Consider the following 18,322-nt stretch of genomic DNA (forward strand, 5'->3'; position numbering starts at 1 on the left):
TCTGGAGACAGAATTACATCTCAGATGTAACTTTATTTAGTACAGCTAGCTAACTTCACACTAAAGTATAATGAATTCTTTGTAAATCAGTGAGATTTAATAGCATAGGACTGTAATGGTACCATAGAGACAAAAATCAGAGTATATTTTTAACTGTCTCTCCTTTAGACTTAAAAATGCTGCCTATTTAAAAATTAAAGACGAAGTAAAATATGATTCTGTGATGCCACTGCTCATGTATATTACATATTCAGAAAGGGTGCAGATAGTTAATAGTGTGGTTTTTAATTCCTGTTTCTGTATCTTTTGTTGCTAGTATCAAGCAAGAATGAGAGCTACAATCACCACCTCTTAAGGAACAGCTGTAACACAAGAAGGGATGCAGTTATTTGCTACATTAGCAATTAACAAATTAATTTCTTTTCATTCTTGTTATGCATTGGTAACTAAAAGATGCCATCTAGGGTGAATACCTGGGAAAGCCTACCTGGATATACTGTAATTGGTTTAATGTGAATTGTATCTGTATTGCAGGAGAACATGAGAGGTCATGGCGTTAATTCTTGAAATTGGCCTGACCTAGATCAAGAGCTAGGTAGGTACTTCAGTGCCACTCAGGCAGACAAAGCATTGTTCAGATGTACAGGAAAGATGTATACGGCATCACAGACAAACCTCTGCAGAAACACAGCAGCCTTTCATTATGATTTTCATCTGTTGACAAATGAACAGGCAGCCATGCATAGTACCACTTGCCTATACAGTTACCTGTGAGTGTGTTCCCTGACTCAGTTAAATAGGATAAAGTTTAAGTGGTAGCCTTGTGCTTGGATTCCATAATGGAAACGGACATAAGATAAAGTTTTTGTTGTTTCTATAGTCAGAAACTGTTTTTCTTTATTTTTCTTCTGGCTATGCAGTTAGCTTCATGACTGAGGCTTTGCCTCTAAGTGAAAGTCAGTGGAGGACCTGATTTCATGTCAGACTCATATATCACCGTTTGCAGTTTTAAAAAAATCTAAACAGTGTTACTGTACTAGAGTTAATGGGTAACTGGGAAAACAGCCAGTCTGTTTATAATTTGAGGCTGTGGATTAAGGAATTTCCATGAATTTTTTCAATGTTTACACTGTTATAGAGTAAGCAATAATTCTGTTGAATTTGATAGATAACTTTACAAAAGTTTAGGGGCATATAGTACCTATGACTGTCTTCCAGTTATACTAGTTTAGCTCCAAAACTGTCCTTCTACCAGGTAACTTAAGAGGATGACCCCTTAAGCAGAGGAAAGACTTCATTATGCATAACAGTTCATTGTCCAGTTTCCTATGACAGAGGCTGACACACTTTTTCAAAAAGCATTCTGAAGTTTTAAAAATATTTTAGTTGTCTTTTAGCAGGCTTTCATAATAGTTTTTTTACACTTTATGGGATGGGAGAAACATTGTCACACAGATTAAAATCTAAGCCAGTACTGCTTCATGTACAACTCGTTGCTCCCCTCTCTTCATGAGATTGCCAAAGATACCTTATTTTACGTGGTCAATGGGAAGTTGCCTGAGTACAATGGGCTGACTTTATTCCAAATAAATAGGCATTTCAGCATAGTTTATGCTGAAATGTGTTAAATATCAAGAGTATAGTTGACTTCAAGTGGAATTTACCTTATCTAACTTGAGACTTTTATCTATACTTAAGACCTCTACCTATCAGCTAGTTGGTTTTGTAATGAGTAGGAGGAAGTAGGAATAAGTAAAAGTCTGTATCTTTTCCCCATTGGCTACAAGGGGAGTCTAAAGAAGGGCGGGGAGGAAGCAAAGCTAATTGCCTGCTGCTATTACAGGTCTAGAATAAGACAAATTGAATCCCATCCTTTTAGTCCTTTGGTTTACACAACAAAGTAAAATTATTCTAAGTTTAAATGTTGTTATTGCACATGCATGTGGGTAGTGATATAGAAAACAATCCAGAAGCCATGACCTAATAACTGTGTAGTTTAATGTATTTTGCCTAAATTTTAATATATGGATATGGCAACTTTCTGTTACAGTGGAATATCTTTCCATGACGACAAATATTGATCTAATAATACATTTGGAATATTAATATAGCATGTGTACAGGATATGTTCCAAACTTGTGTGCTAGAAGACAAATATGAAAATCAATAACAAATTTTATTCTAATTAAAGTGCAGAATATTTCTTCCAATAGCCACCACTTGAAATCCACTTCAATAAGGAAATTAGCTGTTATCTATATTGCTTTTACATTTCCTAAGCAGTTGGTATCTTTGCTTTTTTTAAAAAAAGGTAAATATCAGTATGATAAGATGTAGTAATAAAAGGATCAGTGTTCTGTTCTTTTTTTCTTGTTGTATACAGCATATGGCTGCATGTCCGCTGAGCCACATTTCTATCTAATATGTAGTGAGGAAAAGAATAGGTCGACGTTAAAGAGCAATCTTCCTTGCTCATAGGTAGCAATCTTCATTCATCAGAGGTAGATTTAGTCTTTCAATTAGTACTAGTTTAATATGAATTTATTCCTTGAAGTTCCTCATGCTTGCAGAATGAATCATCTACTAATTTCTTGTTGTTTTCTTCTGCCTTGCAAGCCTTGTTCTGTTTTATTGTTTTACAACATGCTTAGTGTGAGTTTAAAAATAGAATAGCATCACTTAATAAAACTTTTTGTTCAGTTATCATAGTAATAGGGTTAACCTTACACTGGCTACATTGTATTTTTATACTCACCCAGGGAATGTAGATTTTGAGAACTTCCTTGCGTGATGCTAGCCCCAACACACAAAAAATTTGAAACATATGCCTAAAGAGTATTTCTGCTGAGGTCAGGTCTCCTGTATAGTCAAAATTAAGTGTATACTTCCAATCTTTACTAGAAAGGGTCAAAACCATCAATAAATAATAGTTTGGATTTATGTAGCTAACCATGTTTTTGGAAGATTGTGTCCAGTTAAGTCATTCAGATGGCAGATGCAATACTTTGAATAGAGAGTATGCAAGATATTAAGGCATGTGAATTAGGAGATGTGTTGGGGCATTACTGCACTTTGGTTTGAGAAGACGTGGTGGCTTAGTTGTCTTACAGGCTTCTTATCTGAAGACACTGGGGATTGTCTTATTGTATTGTTATCTATGACACTGTCACTGGTGTTATTGGTAATATGCTATATTAGAATAAATTCAAGTACAGATATGGCTCGCTTGCATTCACAGTATTGGTGTAAACAGTACCCCATGTGGTGAGGGAGATCTGTCCAAAAGGCAGAAAACCTTCTCCTTTCCTCTTTTTCAGAGGACCAGTAAAAGTGCTTTCACATGTTATTGTAGTAGTGCCATTACAATTTTTCACTACTTGTTTAGAAGCTGTTTTTTAAAAACGGTTTGTGAGCTCTAAAAGCAAAGTTCAAAAAACTTGGTGTCGTATTCTGAGCCCCTAGCCTGGGGGATCTTGCTTTTTACATACAAAGGGCAATTATTTTTTTTTTATACACAAAACCCGATTTCTTAATTTTGCAAAAGCGCTGAATAATCTGAAGGATGATCCAGTCCTTAAGGAACAAGAAACTCCATTAATTTTTCTGATTGAAAATATCTAACACATTTTTACAAAACACTTTAGAGAAATTATTCATATATTAATTTCAAATTCAGTGCAGCTTTTTCCACATTGTGCTTGCTATCTGTACAAGAGCTGTGGTGATCGTGGTGATTTTTAGTACATAATCTGTTTCTCTTAATGGCAGTGATGATTTTACTGTACCTGCTTGAAATGTGCACTGGCTGGGAAATATAATTCATAAGATATGTGATTATCAATGTTATAATAGGCTTTTTATTAAGCTAATTACCTGCTTGACTTTGATTTTCCTTTCGATGACTATCCTCACCTCTGAATTGTTTATGGATCCTTATCTTTTATGTGTTAATATTCTGTACCAGTTAATTACATACAGGACAATTTAATTAAAAATAAAGGACATAACTAAAGTTTTCTACATAAAATTGAGTTGCTATAGATGACAAAAGACAAAAACATATTATGAAAGTACAGTGTTATAACTAACTACACTTAAGGTATGTGTTTGAAGGAAAAGAAGTTTATGAAGTTCAGCTTTGAAAAGCCCAGAGATGTTAAGGTTAAGACCATTTGTGCAAATCTAATTTGTGCAATTCTGCATTTAGTTTTCTTTTCATGTACCTCTTAACTCTTGAGGACAATTACTAAATAAATATTTATATAATATTTTGTTTTATCCACACTGTTTAATGTAGATTGCTTTCCCTGTTTGTGCCCTATTTGAATCCTTTTCTGAATATAATACTACTTCTTGTATTTTGCCATGTTTGTTATCACAGTATCTGAGTACTTAGTAACAATACTTTCCTGTCAAGTGCAGAAGCGTTATGATTGTCTGGGCTTCTAACTTCTGCATCTAAGCAAAGCAGGAATCCTAAAAATGACAGTGCTTTCTATGCCATTATTCTTAAACGCTCTAGGTGTTACATAATTTTAAAAAACACGTTTTAATGTATACAATGCGCCAGAGACTTGCATAAAAGTGCCTGCTACCTCAATTCAGAGACTCTTCGCTTTTACTACTTGTCTTTGCAAGCTTAGCATCATGTTGATACTTATACATCATTTTCTATGTGTTTATAGCTTGTTTTTTTTAATAGAGGTAAGTGAAAGACTATCACTTCCATTCACTGTAATAAGATTGACTTCTCTATGTTGTCATGTGGGGTGGATTCTGTATAGACCTCTCTTGCTTCAGTAAACAGAAAAGGGAATGGTGCTTCAGTTAAAACTGTCATTGTGGTGGGAACAAGACATCAGCATTGACAGTGAATTTCACAGAAGTGTAATGTTCAGCTTTGAGTCCATACTTTAAGGCATGAAGATTTTCTGAAACACCCATGTGTTTTTCATGATTTTAACATGAATGATAAATGGTTTGAAACACTTTTGCTGAGAAACAAAAAAAATTCCACCACCTTAAAGTAGCTGTCAAGCACAGAAGAGTTTAGCTCAAGCATTGAAAAACTACACAGGTATCAGTAAATTAAAATGGGCTTTTAATGAGATTGGCAGCCGCCATAAAATATGCAGTGTCTAACATTAGTCAAATCCATCTGTATGATAACTTCTATTGCAAAAAAAAATCTTTATAAAAAATAGACAGGAGTTCAGAAATACTCTGGAAATATTTCTTGTGATGTTAACGTCACATTGAGTAATTTAAACTGTTATATAAAACCTCTTCAATTTCAGAAGCATCCTTGCTGTGGAGAGTATGAAATTACTCTGCACGTAGTGGTGTTATAGATCAAACCTTTGATCATATTAATGGTCAAACATGCTGGAACATTTTCAAACACTGTTTAAAGATAATTTGTATGTAGTTATATATGCTCCAATATTTTTATAATTGATGCCAACCATAATAAGTCTTCTAAACCTCTGGTAAACTCTATGCAAGTATCACACGAGTTGCAGAATATGTAGGGTTTTGTTTTGTTTTGTTTTTTAAGTAGACCCTCATTTAGTATGTCTGACAGCTCTTCTCATCTCTGAAAGCAATTAGTGATTTAAACTGTTTAAAAAACTAAGGTTTAGGTTTCAGCAGGTGGCTGTGAGGAAATGTACGGTTTTAATGAAACTTAGAACTGTATCAAAGTAAAGTCGGTCATTAATTACTATACATTTATGCCTAGATAATTGTAGAAGCAACAATAATTACACTCCTGTGACCCTTTTGTCCTTGCAAAATTTAGTGATTTACAGTCTCTTTTGATATCTCTTTCATTTTCCCTTTCTCTCCCTCTGTCTCTCCATCTTTCTCTTCAGGTCATTGGTCAGAATTAGATTTGAGTGGGTGAGTGTGGCCTAGCTGATAAATCCTGTGGTTGTGTTTCATATGCTGGAGGCTGTGGTGTAGCTAGGGTCAAAGTCATAGCTTAAAGATCTGGGCTGATGCAAAACTCAGTTTTAGAGTCCTTGCTAACTACGTCCATACTACATGCGTATTTTTTACATGCTTGGGAGCAAAAAAGCCTGGCTAAGAAAGTTTGCCTGGAGGATCCTATGCTCCTGGTCAGAAATCCAAGTCATTTATATATTTCCAGGATTAAGATGCAGTAACTGTGAAACGGTTTTGTTAGGAAGGGGCACCAGATCGATCTCTATGCAGTTCATGTGAGTAGGGCAATGAACTTCATCTTTAACTGATGATAAACCATAAATCTTCAAAAGTGCCAAATGGTCAATTTGTGATAAGTGTTACTTGATAGAAATGCTTATAGAATTGTTTTAGTGAACACTTGTTAGATATTTGGGTAGTAAAATTAAACTTTTGATAAAATTGCCATTATTTGTGTGAATGAAAACATTCAAGGCTTTTGGAGAAATGCAAGTTTTTCAGGAAGAGATGGTATATGACCAATTGCTTCATTAACTTTTGTGGTTTTTTTCCAAGACACTCTGAGGTTTGAGTAAAATTTCTCTTGTTTCAGTCTAACCCTGTGCTTTAAAAAAAAGTCCTGTCATTCAATCAGTCTTGTACACACACTCACACATTCTACACATACTCAATTCACACCCACAAAATATCTTTGCTTTCTTTCATTTTAGAATTACACAATATAATATTGGTAAACAATTTGTTTAAATAACATATTTATCTTAAGTCAGGTAAGTCAGGTACATCTGTGAATGCACCCAGAATATGGGTCCTAAAGTCTGCCTGCTTATACAAAAACCCCTTTTGGGCATACTCTTTCTGATATTAGGACAAATAGGTCTCATTTGATATTCCTAACAGTGATCTCTCAAACAGTTATATTTCACCTAATTTCATCATCCCTTGTGAAACTATAAAGAATAGCCCTTACAAAACTATGGCTCGAATATTAAATACCCTGTTGCATTACTAGGAGGAGTTAATTGAAGACTGTGAAAGACTTGTATCTCCCCTGTAGGGAGCTTTTCGTATTTGGACAAAGGCTCTAGTGATTTAGCTCTTCTGTTCTTAGGTCATGGTCTGACCTTCAACATTAATAGTCAGGGCAGACACCATGAGGGCTGAGATCTTCTTGATTTCTCTCCCCCCTCCACCTTCATGGTTAAGAGGCATCCTTAGAGAAAGGGAGAACCTGCAGGGAGTGAGCTAACCCAGCTGTGCACTATTGAACTGAGACAAGACAACTTCTTGGGCCAAGAGTACTGTAACATTTAAACAATTAACACTTAATGCAACATTAAACAATTTCTGATTTAGACGGTCTTTCTCTAAGAAAGTAGCTCTGTGAAGAAATTCAAGGTATGTTAAAGGTAACATATATGGTACAAATGATAACATGCAATAAGATGGAAGGTTGCCATTTTAGTGTAGTTTCTCTGCATATCTTATGCTGTCATTTAAATCCCTTTCTAAAAGACACAAAGGATGAGGAAATGTTTGTTAGCATATTTTGAAAATGTGAATTATTCTAAACAAGTCCTAAGCATGAATATAAGTGTTGTGGAAGTTTAGTGTTTTGGGTTTTTGTTTGTTTGTTTTGTCAGCCTTAACTTAAAACTTAACTAATGTTTTGCCTTTTCTTAAGGCATCTTATATTTTATGCATGTAAGCTTCATGTCAGTCTGTAGCTTGCACTTGAATATTTCATAGTTATCTAAATTTCGGTCATTTTCAGTAACTACTTATTGATGTAGAATAATAAAAGGTAAGTGGAAAATAATAAAAGGTAGTGGAAAAGTCTGTCTTGGGGGGGGGGAAAAAGGCAATGTCATCGTTTGCCCAATTTGCAGAAGCTAAGGACACACTTTTTTATACTGAGAGTAGTCAGGTATCTTTATATGTATACATACATTTATGTACTGCATATGAGGTGGAACATGTATGGAATTGAGCTGTATGCGTCTGTGTTTAAAAGGGTCCATTTCCTATGGTTGATAATTGATCTTCATTCTTATTATTAATAATGAAGTAAGATTATATATATTAAAAAAACAAACAAACCAACCCCAAACAAACAGTGGAAATGAGAACTGGTTGACACGGTCAGTGCAGTCAGACAGAAGACTTCATATCAGGGAGGGTTTTCATTCCAGACATTAAGGGACAGATTCTTATCTTCATTCCATGTGTCAGATGGTAATAAAGAAATAGACAGAAACTGCTCACATCTCTTCCAAGTTCAGAGCTGGCCACTTCTTTTGTTCAGCCCAGTTTAGCATATTTACAGTATCTCAGCCATTCCTGTTACAGGATTATTGTCCTTTGCTGTTTAGGATAGCTTAGATGGAGTCAGGGAGAGAACAGGGGAGTTTTAATGTTCCTTCTTCTGGGGTGTTGTGTCTGCAGCAGAAATCCTGAGATGAGGACTGGCTGCATTGGAGAACTGCTCTTTTCACCTACATATGTAAACCTGCGTTATATATGATATTCCAGTACCTTTCTTTGAATTGTTTTTCATTGCTTTCTTTAGCTGAAGGATATTCTGATGATAGTTTGCTAATGCTATTCTGAAAATGTATATTCTGAAGAACATCAGTTATGTATAGCAGTTGGACTACATGACAGAAATCTTCCAAATGCAAAAATCATTATGGAGTCTCTGCCAAGACACTCTACATGCTCCGGTGTACATTGCTGTAGTCACAGGGCATCTCCGTTGTTAATCTATAACTATATGTAAAATATCCATTTAAAGATTATTAGATTTTAATAGGCTGGGTTTTGTTTGATCTATCCCATTTCTATTTGTTAAATTGCATTTACTTTTGTCTTGATACTGGTTGGAAATACATGTGCTTACTTAACGCAATGTTTGTTCCATCTGTTTTGGGCCATTTGATATTAGAGTGGTAGCACTAGCAGTTAGGGGAAATTTTTTAGGTGAAGTGCTTGACCACTGTCTTGGAGCAGGATGGGTAGACTTGCAGAACTCAAGCATCTTCTAGTGAGGGACATAAGATTTCTGTTTGCCTGACTCTACCAGCATAGAAGAAAGTGGGTGGGAGTTTCTTTTCGGATGAAATAGGTATTTATGGAAAGGAAGATCTTGACAGAAAACAAAACAGATCTTGACGGAAAATAAAACAGCTAATATTACAGATGATACTTGTTCTGAAAGGTGAGTTTTTTGTTTTGACTACTAGTAAAGAAAAGGATTTGTTCTTGACCATGTGCTCTTTTTAAATAAAATCAATTCTGAAACCGTTTTTCATTCACAGATCACTGTTATGCTGTAAGATTCAGCTGAGTTACTAGGCCACAGCAGCACAGCAATATTGAGGATTTTCAATACTTTAGCTGTGACAGCAAACAGAAAGCACTGGAGCCTGATGATACGGCAAGTCATGTGATGTCAGTGAATACCTCATCTTGAGGCAGGATAATATGCATGACCTCCCCAGTAAAAACACATCATTCAGTAAGAGCAGAACCTGGAGAACTGTGTGGACAGTGCTAACACCAAGAGACACAATTTGTAGTACTGGGTCCAGAGGAATAAGATGTTGTAACAGTCTCTAGCCGGTCACATTTGGTGGTCCAAAGCTGCCCAGGAGAGTGAAATACTCCACTCTTGTCTGTTCCTGAGACTTGGTTGCCATGGTCACAGCTCTAGAGAGATAAAGACTTTCTTTTCCTGTATTTTGTATGTATACTAGGGGGTCATAGCAGTAGTGTTGCTGCTACATAGGAAACCCTGTCTTTTCCCTTTCATCCATTGTTATTTTATGCTCCCCAATCAAAAGCTTTTGGGCTCATTTGTGTTTAAAATACTTCAGGTTTGAGAGTTGTCTTTATTTCTGTCCTCTTTCCTGTACTCCCATGTACAGGCTCTTTTCTTACTCTTTTTATTTTCCTTTTAAAACCAGAGACAACATATTCCTAATAACTGTTTCTGGAACAATAACCAACCTGCCCCAGTATCCTTTTGACTGCTTGCAGTGGTCTGAATATCTGTGTCACATACACATGTTTCTCCATCCTTCTCCCCCACCCCCTCTTTGTTTCTCTTAAATATGTATTCAAGAATCACAGAATACAGATATCTTCCTTTATTTTGTCTCTGCCACCTACTCACTCTGCAAATGAGTATTTTGAGCTCTTCAGAACTGTAAAGTACACTGGATAAAATAAATACTTTGCAATACTTTCATGATCACCCACCCCGTTCCATCACAGTCATTTTCCTATGCACTTCATGCCCTTTTATTACAGCTCCAGATGTATGCATAAATCAGTACATGTATATACACACAGATACAGAGATCCATGATTAAGAAGTATATGCAAGCAAGCGTGTTTTTAAGAAAAGAACCATCTTCTAGAAGGTGCTACTTATAAGGTATTTGAGATAGCTGTTATGAATGATACATAAATGATTTAAAGAAGGAACTCTAAGTTTTTGAAATTGATTTTATGATATCATAGCCTTCTGTAAGTAAGAAGCTAAGCTGGTTGTCCAGGGCATTGTTTTCTATTCAATGTTCCTGTCTATAAATATGCTTTTTAAAAAAAAAAAAAAAAAAGAATGTAACTCCTTTGTGAGAGGCCGAGTCATATTTCTTGCCTAGTATGAACGCAGAAGGGATTTTTTTTTTTGGTTGAGAAGTTAATTTTCTCTTCTCCAAATGTACAAAATGGTATACTTGCTATGCTATGATCCTGACGCTGAGACTTAGAAAAGACTTTGGTAGGTAGCAGAAGTGTTCAGTTTGCATCCATAAGTCTATAATATGTAGAAGCACATCTGTCAGCAGTTGAAAATGAAAGGGGGGGGGGTGTGTAAAACATAAAATATTAATTTACTTTCACATACATTAAGGCTACCCATTTATTCCATTCAGGCCATGGTCTTCAAAGGTGAAATACTGCTGTCCCCATTTTCTGTAACTTTTACCACTTCTTCTGGTCTCTTTCTTGTTCTTCAACTAAAGATTTTTCCTTCAATCAGAAGTTGAAAACTTGGCTCTGAAGCTGTTGCCAGGGAAGAAGCTCTGATATATGGAAAATAACACAAGTCTTAAATATATTTTCATTTTTACTCCTAAGTGTATGTGCATATATAGGAGGATAAAAAGTCAGGCAACTCAGATCTTGATTTTTGTTGGAAACATGGTTTTATCCTCTTTTGCCACTGTAGTATGATAGCCTTAATTAAGTGATTGTATTCTATTGTATATCCACAAGATTATTCCACAGGATAGTCTGGCTCTGAGGGATGACTGGTGGTGAGGTGCTCATAGATGCATCTGGAACTGACAAAACCCGTTTTGCATTTTTGAAGTTCTGTCTAATGCTAAAGTGTATGTATAATAAGGTCTTTGAAATTTAATACCATGGCCCCAAAATTCTTGCATTTATTAAAAATTTATTGTATCTCTGCCTTAGTTCCTTGACCATAAAAATAACATGATACCCTGTAATTTCACAGGGGTTTTATGATAATAGTCTTTCTGAAGCACTTGAGTACTCTAGTAGTGAATTGCACAGACAAAAATGATACAGAAAACAAGGATGGATACACGTGTATGTGTATACCTATAAATATTCCCTGCATAGTGGTCTTGCTGCAGAAGGTAGTAGAGAAAGCTTAGTCCTTCAAACTTAACAACAAGGGAGAACGATTACTTCATTGGTGACCTTTGTTTATCTTTGGCTCTGAATGATGCAGGGAGTTCTGTGAGGAAATAGGACGTGCTTATAGCTTGAAAGACTACATTGGACATATAAAGAGACCAAAATAATATTAGCTGAGTGACTGTATTATTTCCAAATTTCTTAACTTTGCAAACACTATAATACTTTTAAGAATGTGTGTTTACTCATGTCTAGTATGAATTGTATAATCCTTCCTTGTAGGCATCTATTAACATAGTTGTGTTCCTGAAGTATTGAAATGTTGCAATGTTGGGAGCTTTGTAGTCAGTATTATTTTGAAGTGTTCGTAGACAGTCCGACTGTAAAGATCTGTGGGCAACTTGCTTTTCTTCCAGTAAATATTCAGTTCTGTAACGATCCCTGACACTGGCTGCAAACCCTGGGGAGGGATGAAGAAAATGACCTATTCAGAATAACTGGGGCTGATCCTTATTTTTTCAGTGCATTATTATAATGATCTATGGTATTCAGGTGATTTTGTAAGGGACAAAATCAGTTGCATTACTTTCTTCTGCTCTGAATTCAAAGACTCTCGGCCATATAAATAAGAGGTGATACTACAGTGAACAGAAATGGATGAGTTTCAGAGAAATAATTTCAGATAAAGAGATTTTATACACACATACACACACAAACACTTATCGTATGAGATCCCTCAATCCCAGTCCAATATTTTTAGCAGGTGTTACTGATAGAACTTAACCGTTACACATTTTTTCTGGTAGCAGTGAAAGGGAAAATTCATGTTGTATTACTTGAGGCTACAAAGAATTCAAACTTAAGGGAAAAAAACATTTCATGTTATAGCAGATATTTAATACTTTTTAAATCCTTCACATGTCTTTTATCTCTGATATTTATAGGAAACATGCCATTTCAGCAATTTCTTATGAGTTTAATTCCTATAGGAAATGTGTAGTATATAATAGGAGCTCATTTCAAATACATTTAAGCTCAGTTTAGATATCTTTAATGTTAGTTATACATTACGTACTATTACTAAAATTATGACTAAATCAAATTCTTACTAAAATAATATAACTGGGTATAACGGTTAAAGGAATCGGATTGCCTAGAGCCACATAAGTGATGAAATAGTCTCTGAAACATTGTATTCATATTCATGACCACTAAGCTACACGTAGTATATTCATGTGTTTAAAAAGCATCAGAGGTAAAGATGGTTTTTAGGAACGGAAGGAAAAATTTGAGCTTTCCCTTGCTATTTGTAATCTAGAACACTAGAGGACAGCACTAAAATATTACATAAATGTGTTATTGTTTACACTGTTAATGATATAGATGCTCTGTGAGGGCTTTGTGAGAAGAAAACAAATGACATTGTTTTGAACAGAGTTAGGGCAAGTGGTATTTTTTTGAATTTCCTTTGCTCCTTTTGAAAACTGTATCTGACTTCACATATACAAAATAAGTTTCTTGCAGTCTGAATCTAAGGTATTTGCTGCATTTTCTTTAGAAATTGATTTCTTTAGAAATTAAGCTTTATTTTTTTAACATAGCAATGCTGTAGAATACTCTTGTGTAAAATTATATTTTTAAGGTTCAAAAATGAGGAATGAGTTGGCTCATCTGTAAATGTTTCATGATTTATCTGCTCACATGACATGTACTATGTTAATACTATGATAGTTATGCTGAAATATGAAATAGTGTAGTTCCTTGAAAAAATTACATCTTCTATTCTGTTCCTCTAGGCACACTGGAACGACATGAAACAGGTGAAACAGCAAAAGCAATTCTTACTTCCATTGAAGAGTCAGAATACTTAGTGGCAGATGCTCTACTTCCTGTATCTCAAGAGTCAAAAAGAAATAAAAATGCTGGATACAAACCCTCTAGCTCTTATAAGCATGGCATGGTCTCTTACAATCTTACTCATACAGAAAAATCTTCAGATAAGGTAAGAATGAAGAGTAGAGCATTTCTCAAGAGCAATGACTTGCGATCCAAATCCGTTACCCTCTCACCTTCACTGATGCATAGCCCTGTATAAATGGCGTGGAGGCTTGGTTTTAAGTTTATAAAGCCTTGTTCTGACTGGCTCAGTCTTTATGCCTTCAACCCCATTTCATAGAACAAATGGGGAAGATGGGGGGAGTGCCTTATGCAAGGTCACCAGCAGATCATCTCAGAAGGATTTTCCTCAGACTTAGCACCCATAGTTAGATCCTGTTTCCTTATGCCTCTGACTTATGACTGCATCTATTAGCAGTACCCTCAGAACAATTGAACCCACCAGTTCTGATGTATATGTCTTGAGGAAAAAGCACATCATGGCGTAATGCTACTAGCCTTTCCATTATTGCTTTTCTATGAAACCACAGATTCCTGTTCTCATTCAATCGTAGTTTTTATTGGGTATTTGTTTTCTGTTAACATCATTGCAGAACAGAGTGCAAGTGCCTTACATTTATATTAGTGCAATTAAATTTGGCACCTTATAGGTTAAAAAGAGGATGGCGATGTTTCTTGTGGGATACTGGGCTGCAAATAGGTATGACAGTCTTCAGGAGAGATTTGGTCAGGCACTGTACTTAGCTTTATGTAACAATTTTTTTACAGAGGTTGTTAAACTAAACAGTTGCAACTGATGGAAAAGATGTGCTTTCTTTGTTTTCAAAAAATAATAGATGGAAATGCCATACTGAAAATAAAGTTAATGTGCTGTTAAAGGTGTGAAAATGAGTACAGAGACACCATATAATGAGAAGTAAGGTTGAAAATGCAATAGTCATTCTTTTTGCTTGTGGCCTAGATATATCTATGTTTTTCAGTTATTTGTAGATATTTTAAAAGCCTGTATTTGCTAAATGTAAAACCAGTTATTAAAACTGTCTCAAATTTAATACAATCTAAATTAAATGAAGTAGGTATTACCTTATTCAGATTAGAAGGTAATGGTACATACACTTTTCTGAAAACCTTGTTTATGCATCAGGAGTGAATATATTCACTGAGCTCTTGATATGGGTGTATCTTAAGAATAGGGACTCAATGTTGTTTATTCATGTTTACCACTTTTTAATTAATGGGGTTTGGGAATTCCATTCTCTGCAATAAACAGGAAGTTATGTCTGCTATTCCTTAACCCTGAATGTAGATAAAAATATCTTCCCACGAGTATGGAAGATGAAAAATGCTTTCCCTCAACTCATGTGGAAACAGCCTTCAGAATGGTCTCTGGTCTTTTTCTGGCTTTATTAATTATGGTAAATGAAATACTGGATATTCCAACATTCTGTCTGATAAAGTACAGCTTAATCCAAGTCCTCATTCTTGAATTTTCTTTTCTGGTCTTTTTCTTTATTGTACCTAAAAACTTACCTATAACTTTGAGGTTATAATGATTGTTGTTTAACTCTTAATATTTGTCTTTGACCTTTTACTAACCTTAGTCTGATTTCTCAAGTTCTTTTTGATCCCATTTTCTGAAAAGTCTTATTAGAGCATAATCCTGCTGAGCATGTTGTGGGGCAGATGGTGCACTAGTTGGCCATTGACACAGAATCTGATCTCACTGTTAGTTTATTAAAAGGAATAGTTTTTCCTTGCCTTTTTAAATAGGAACAACAGAAAAAGTTATAGTAGTTGTGTTTGGAGTGTAGTTTCGGTCATACCTATTACATTGAAAATTGCATGGATATAACAAAGTAGCTGGAAAGAAAACGTGCTGCTCATGGAATATGGGAAAATATTTTTTTGCTAAATTTTGAAGTGTGGAGTTTAACATGCTTTGGGGATTATCATGATCTTAAATTGGAAGTAATATCACAATAGGCAGCAGTGGAGTTGTAATAATTTATAGCGCTTTCTTGATCAGACATAAGTCTCGGCTGCTCTGATTTCTCAATAAAATATTCCATTTTCTTGTTTAAATTTTGTTCATTAATTATCTTGTCCCACTGAAAACTTCTTGTTGAGAGAATATTATTGATGTCTCTTAGACTTCCCTGACTGTCAAAATATCTTTTTTTTTTTTTTATTTCACCTTCTTTTTGTCATTATAGTCATGTTATTTTAGTCTAATTTCCTAACAAATGAAGTTCTATACTTGGGAAACCACTTTTCATTCATCAAAAATCCATCATCCATTACATCTGGTGCTTCTTCCCACCTCCATCCCCATTAGATCAGGTTCTGTAGATTGGTGTGGGAGATGCTGGAGGCTAAATGTATAGGGTGTAGCTAAACCTGGGAAGACTATGACAATAGAGATCCCCTTAATGCTATTCCAGAAGCCCAATGCGGGCTACACAAAAGGAGCATGGAGCTCTGTAGCTTTTCTTAACACTGTTTTGTTACCACTGAAATGAAGGCTTGTTATGAAGTCTGCTGTTTTTCTTAGTTCTTATGCAGGAAACTTTATTTTTAGGTTTTTCAAAAATTGCTGTATTGACTCTTTTGGGTCATTGTATTTTAGCTTCTTGAAATAGTCTCCTGAAATCCAGATCCCGTGAAATTAGTGAGAGTTCTGTGGCTATTGGAGAGTTCAATATTTCATACCATATTAATATGAGTATAATGACCACAGAGATGAAACTTCGATGAAACTTCCAGATTATCAAAAGGTTTTAGTATGCATGTATACAATGAGTATTTCGTTATCAATTTGCTTTTTTGGCAAATTGTGTATTGGAAATCTAACAACACGCTCAATCGTTAATAACATCGTTGGGTTTTTTTTTAAGTAGAAATGTGGTTAATTTTAGCCGCTTTAAGAATTCAGTTTCTGATTTATGTAACAGAAAAAATGAGGGGTAGCTATTCTGTTCTGTTGGTATTACACTTGTAAGTGATCCTTATTTTGTACAATGAGATGATCCACATGAAAGTCTGCAAGTAAGATTCAGTATTTTTTCTTAATGTTTATTATTACATTGTTTTATCATTGATATTATATTTAAGACAAAATAACATTTGCAAAGTAATGGTCTCTCTTTACTCCATCCTAAGAAGAAAAATATCCTCACGTAGCCGTCCAGCTTCAAAGGCTTTTTTTCAAAACATTTGTCATCATGTAAATCACAGATACAAAAGCAGAATGCTTTGATTTCATGGTGTTTTGACCATTTTAATTCTTTTATTGTGCTGCACGTGCCAGTGGGAGTACCAATAACAGATGAGTGTGACAAATGCAGTTAACACAAGATCCATATTAATGTTGTCAAATCCCCTTGATATATTTAAACAGATTTTAATTATTTTCAGTGTCAAAAGACCCAAAATATATAGCATAATAGTTCTTGAAGAAAGCTTTACTTAATACGTGAATGTAAAACCTCTCATAAAAATGAAACTTTTATATTGGCCTTAGTCATTGACATAGGGTATTCATCAAGTCAGCAATTTGTGTGGCAAAGTGCCATTTGAATAGTGTATTGTTAGAATACTTATGGTCCACTTGACAAGGGCTCTTGCTGTAAATAGTGCAATTTGACTCCAGCTGTTAAAGAGTGGCTTTGACAGCAGCCAAATAGAATGGAGATGCTTTACTGCACCGCAGAAAAATCAATATTGGGTTCTTGTTCATAGTAACGTGTTTTTTTCTTTTTTTGCAGATTTATACAAGACTATCTAGAGTTCATTTGTGGAAGTTTAAATATTATTTTTTAAAGTGGGTCTGTTATTTTCAGATTAATGTTGGTGATGAATGATGCTTGTGTTTAGGAAAAAAAAAAGACAGTACTTTGTGGATACACATAATGTGGTAATATAGCGTTATTTCAACTCTCAGCTTATATGGATGGATATTAGGATGTGGGTGCATAAGTTATGTAACTAATGACAAAAAATGGTCTTTCCTTCATCTCTATTTTTTCCTTTTTTGTAGTGCTACTGTACTATCCTTGTCAATTTTCTAAGCATAGGGTTTTTTAAAACAGATTTCTTTGTTGTTCTCCCTGTAACAACCCCCACAGATGTTGACAATCTGTAGTGCCATTGTAGATTTTCCTGAAGCATAGTCTTGCTGGTGCTGAACAGTTTTCCAGCAGTATTCAGCGACACAAGGTTGCTATGATACCTGGCCAGTAGCAATAGGTATTGAATCACTGGTCTTAATTACAATAGACTACATGCTAGATTGTGTGCTCATGGTGTTTATATGGAACTGGCTCTCATTATACCTTTAAGTCATAGTTATATTTGAAAATTAGAGCTGTGTGAAAAGCTGGTTTAAGAAAAAAATAAAATGCTTCAGTGCATCATATGAAGATTTCATTGATGCACATAAAAAGCTGGATATGTCTGGGAATTGTTTTCCTGATGTTCCAGAAACCTTTCTTGTTAGAAAGTTTCCTAGCTGTTCAGCCTTAAATAATTTGGATATAAATCTGTGTTTATCATGCAGTGATATTTCTAGTGATTTCAATAATGTAATTAAAGCTTCTTCTGGGTAAAAATGTTGGAAGAAGAGCAGCTTTTAAAATCTGTGCAATAATTGCTAAACCTTGGACTGCTGAATTATACTACTGAAGAGCTAGACAAGAAAAAGGAAATTTTATTTATAAGACAAACAAGACAGGTGACGGGGAAAAATGTACTTATTTACATATGAACTTTTATAGGAATGTTAGGTATATTTATTGCTTGATATATTCAC

General features: G+C 34.9%; 1 protein-coding gene across 9 annotated transcripts in view; it reads left to right on the top strand.

The window, feature by feature from the left end:
* WDR72 (WD repeat domain 72) overlaps positions 1–18,322 on the top strand; it is a 125,940-nt gene that overhangs the window by 33,512 nt on the left and 74,106 nt on the right. For all 9 annotated transcript variants that reach the window (XM_087743351.1, XM_087743349.1, XM_087743348.1 and 6 more), the window contains one exon: positions 13,416–13,621. In XM_087743351.1, coding sequence (XP_087599477.1) covers positions 13,416–13,621 — 206 coding nt within the window. The remainder of the gene's footprint in view (positions 1–13,415; positions 13,622–18,322) is intronic.

The sequence above is a fragment of the Nipponia nippon genome, unplaced genomic scaffold (assembly GCF_047370975.1).
Source record: "Nipponia nippon isolate SJK-2023a ecotype South Korea unplaced genomic scaffold, ASM4737097v1 scaffold_9, whole genome shotgun sequence".
Lineage (NCBI taxonomy): Eukaryota > Metazoa > Chordata > Aves > Pelecaniformes > Threskiornithidae > Nipponia > Nipponia nippon.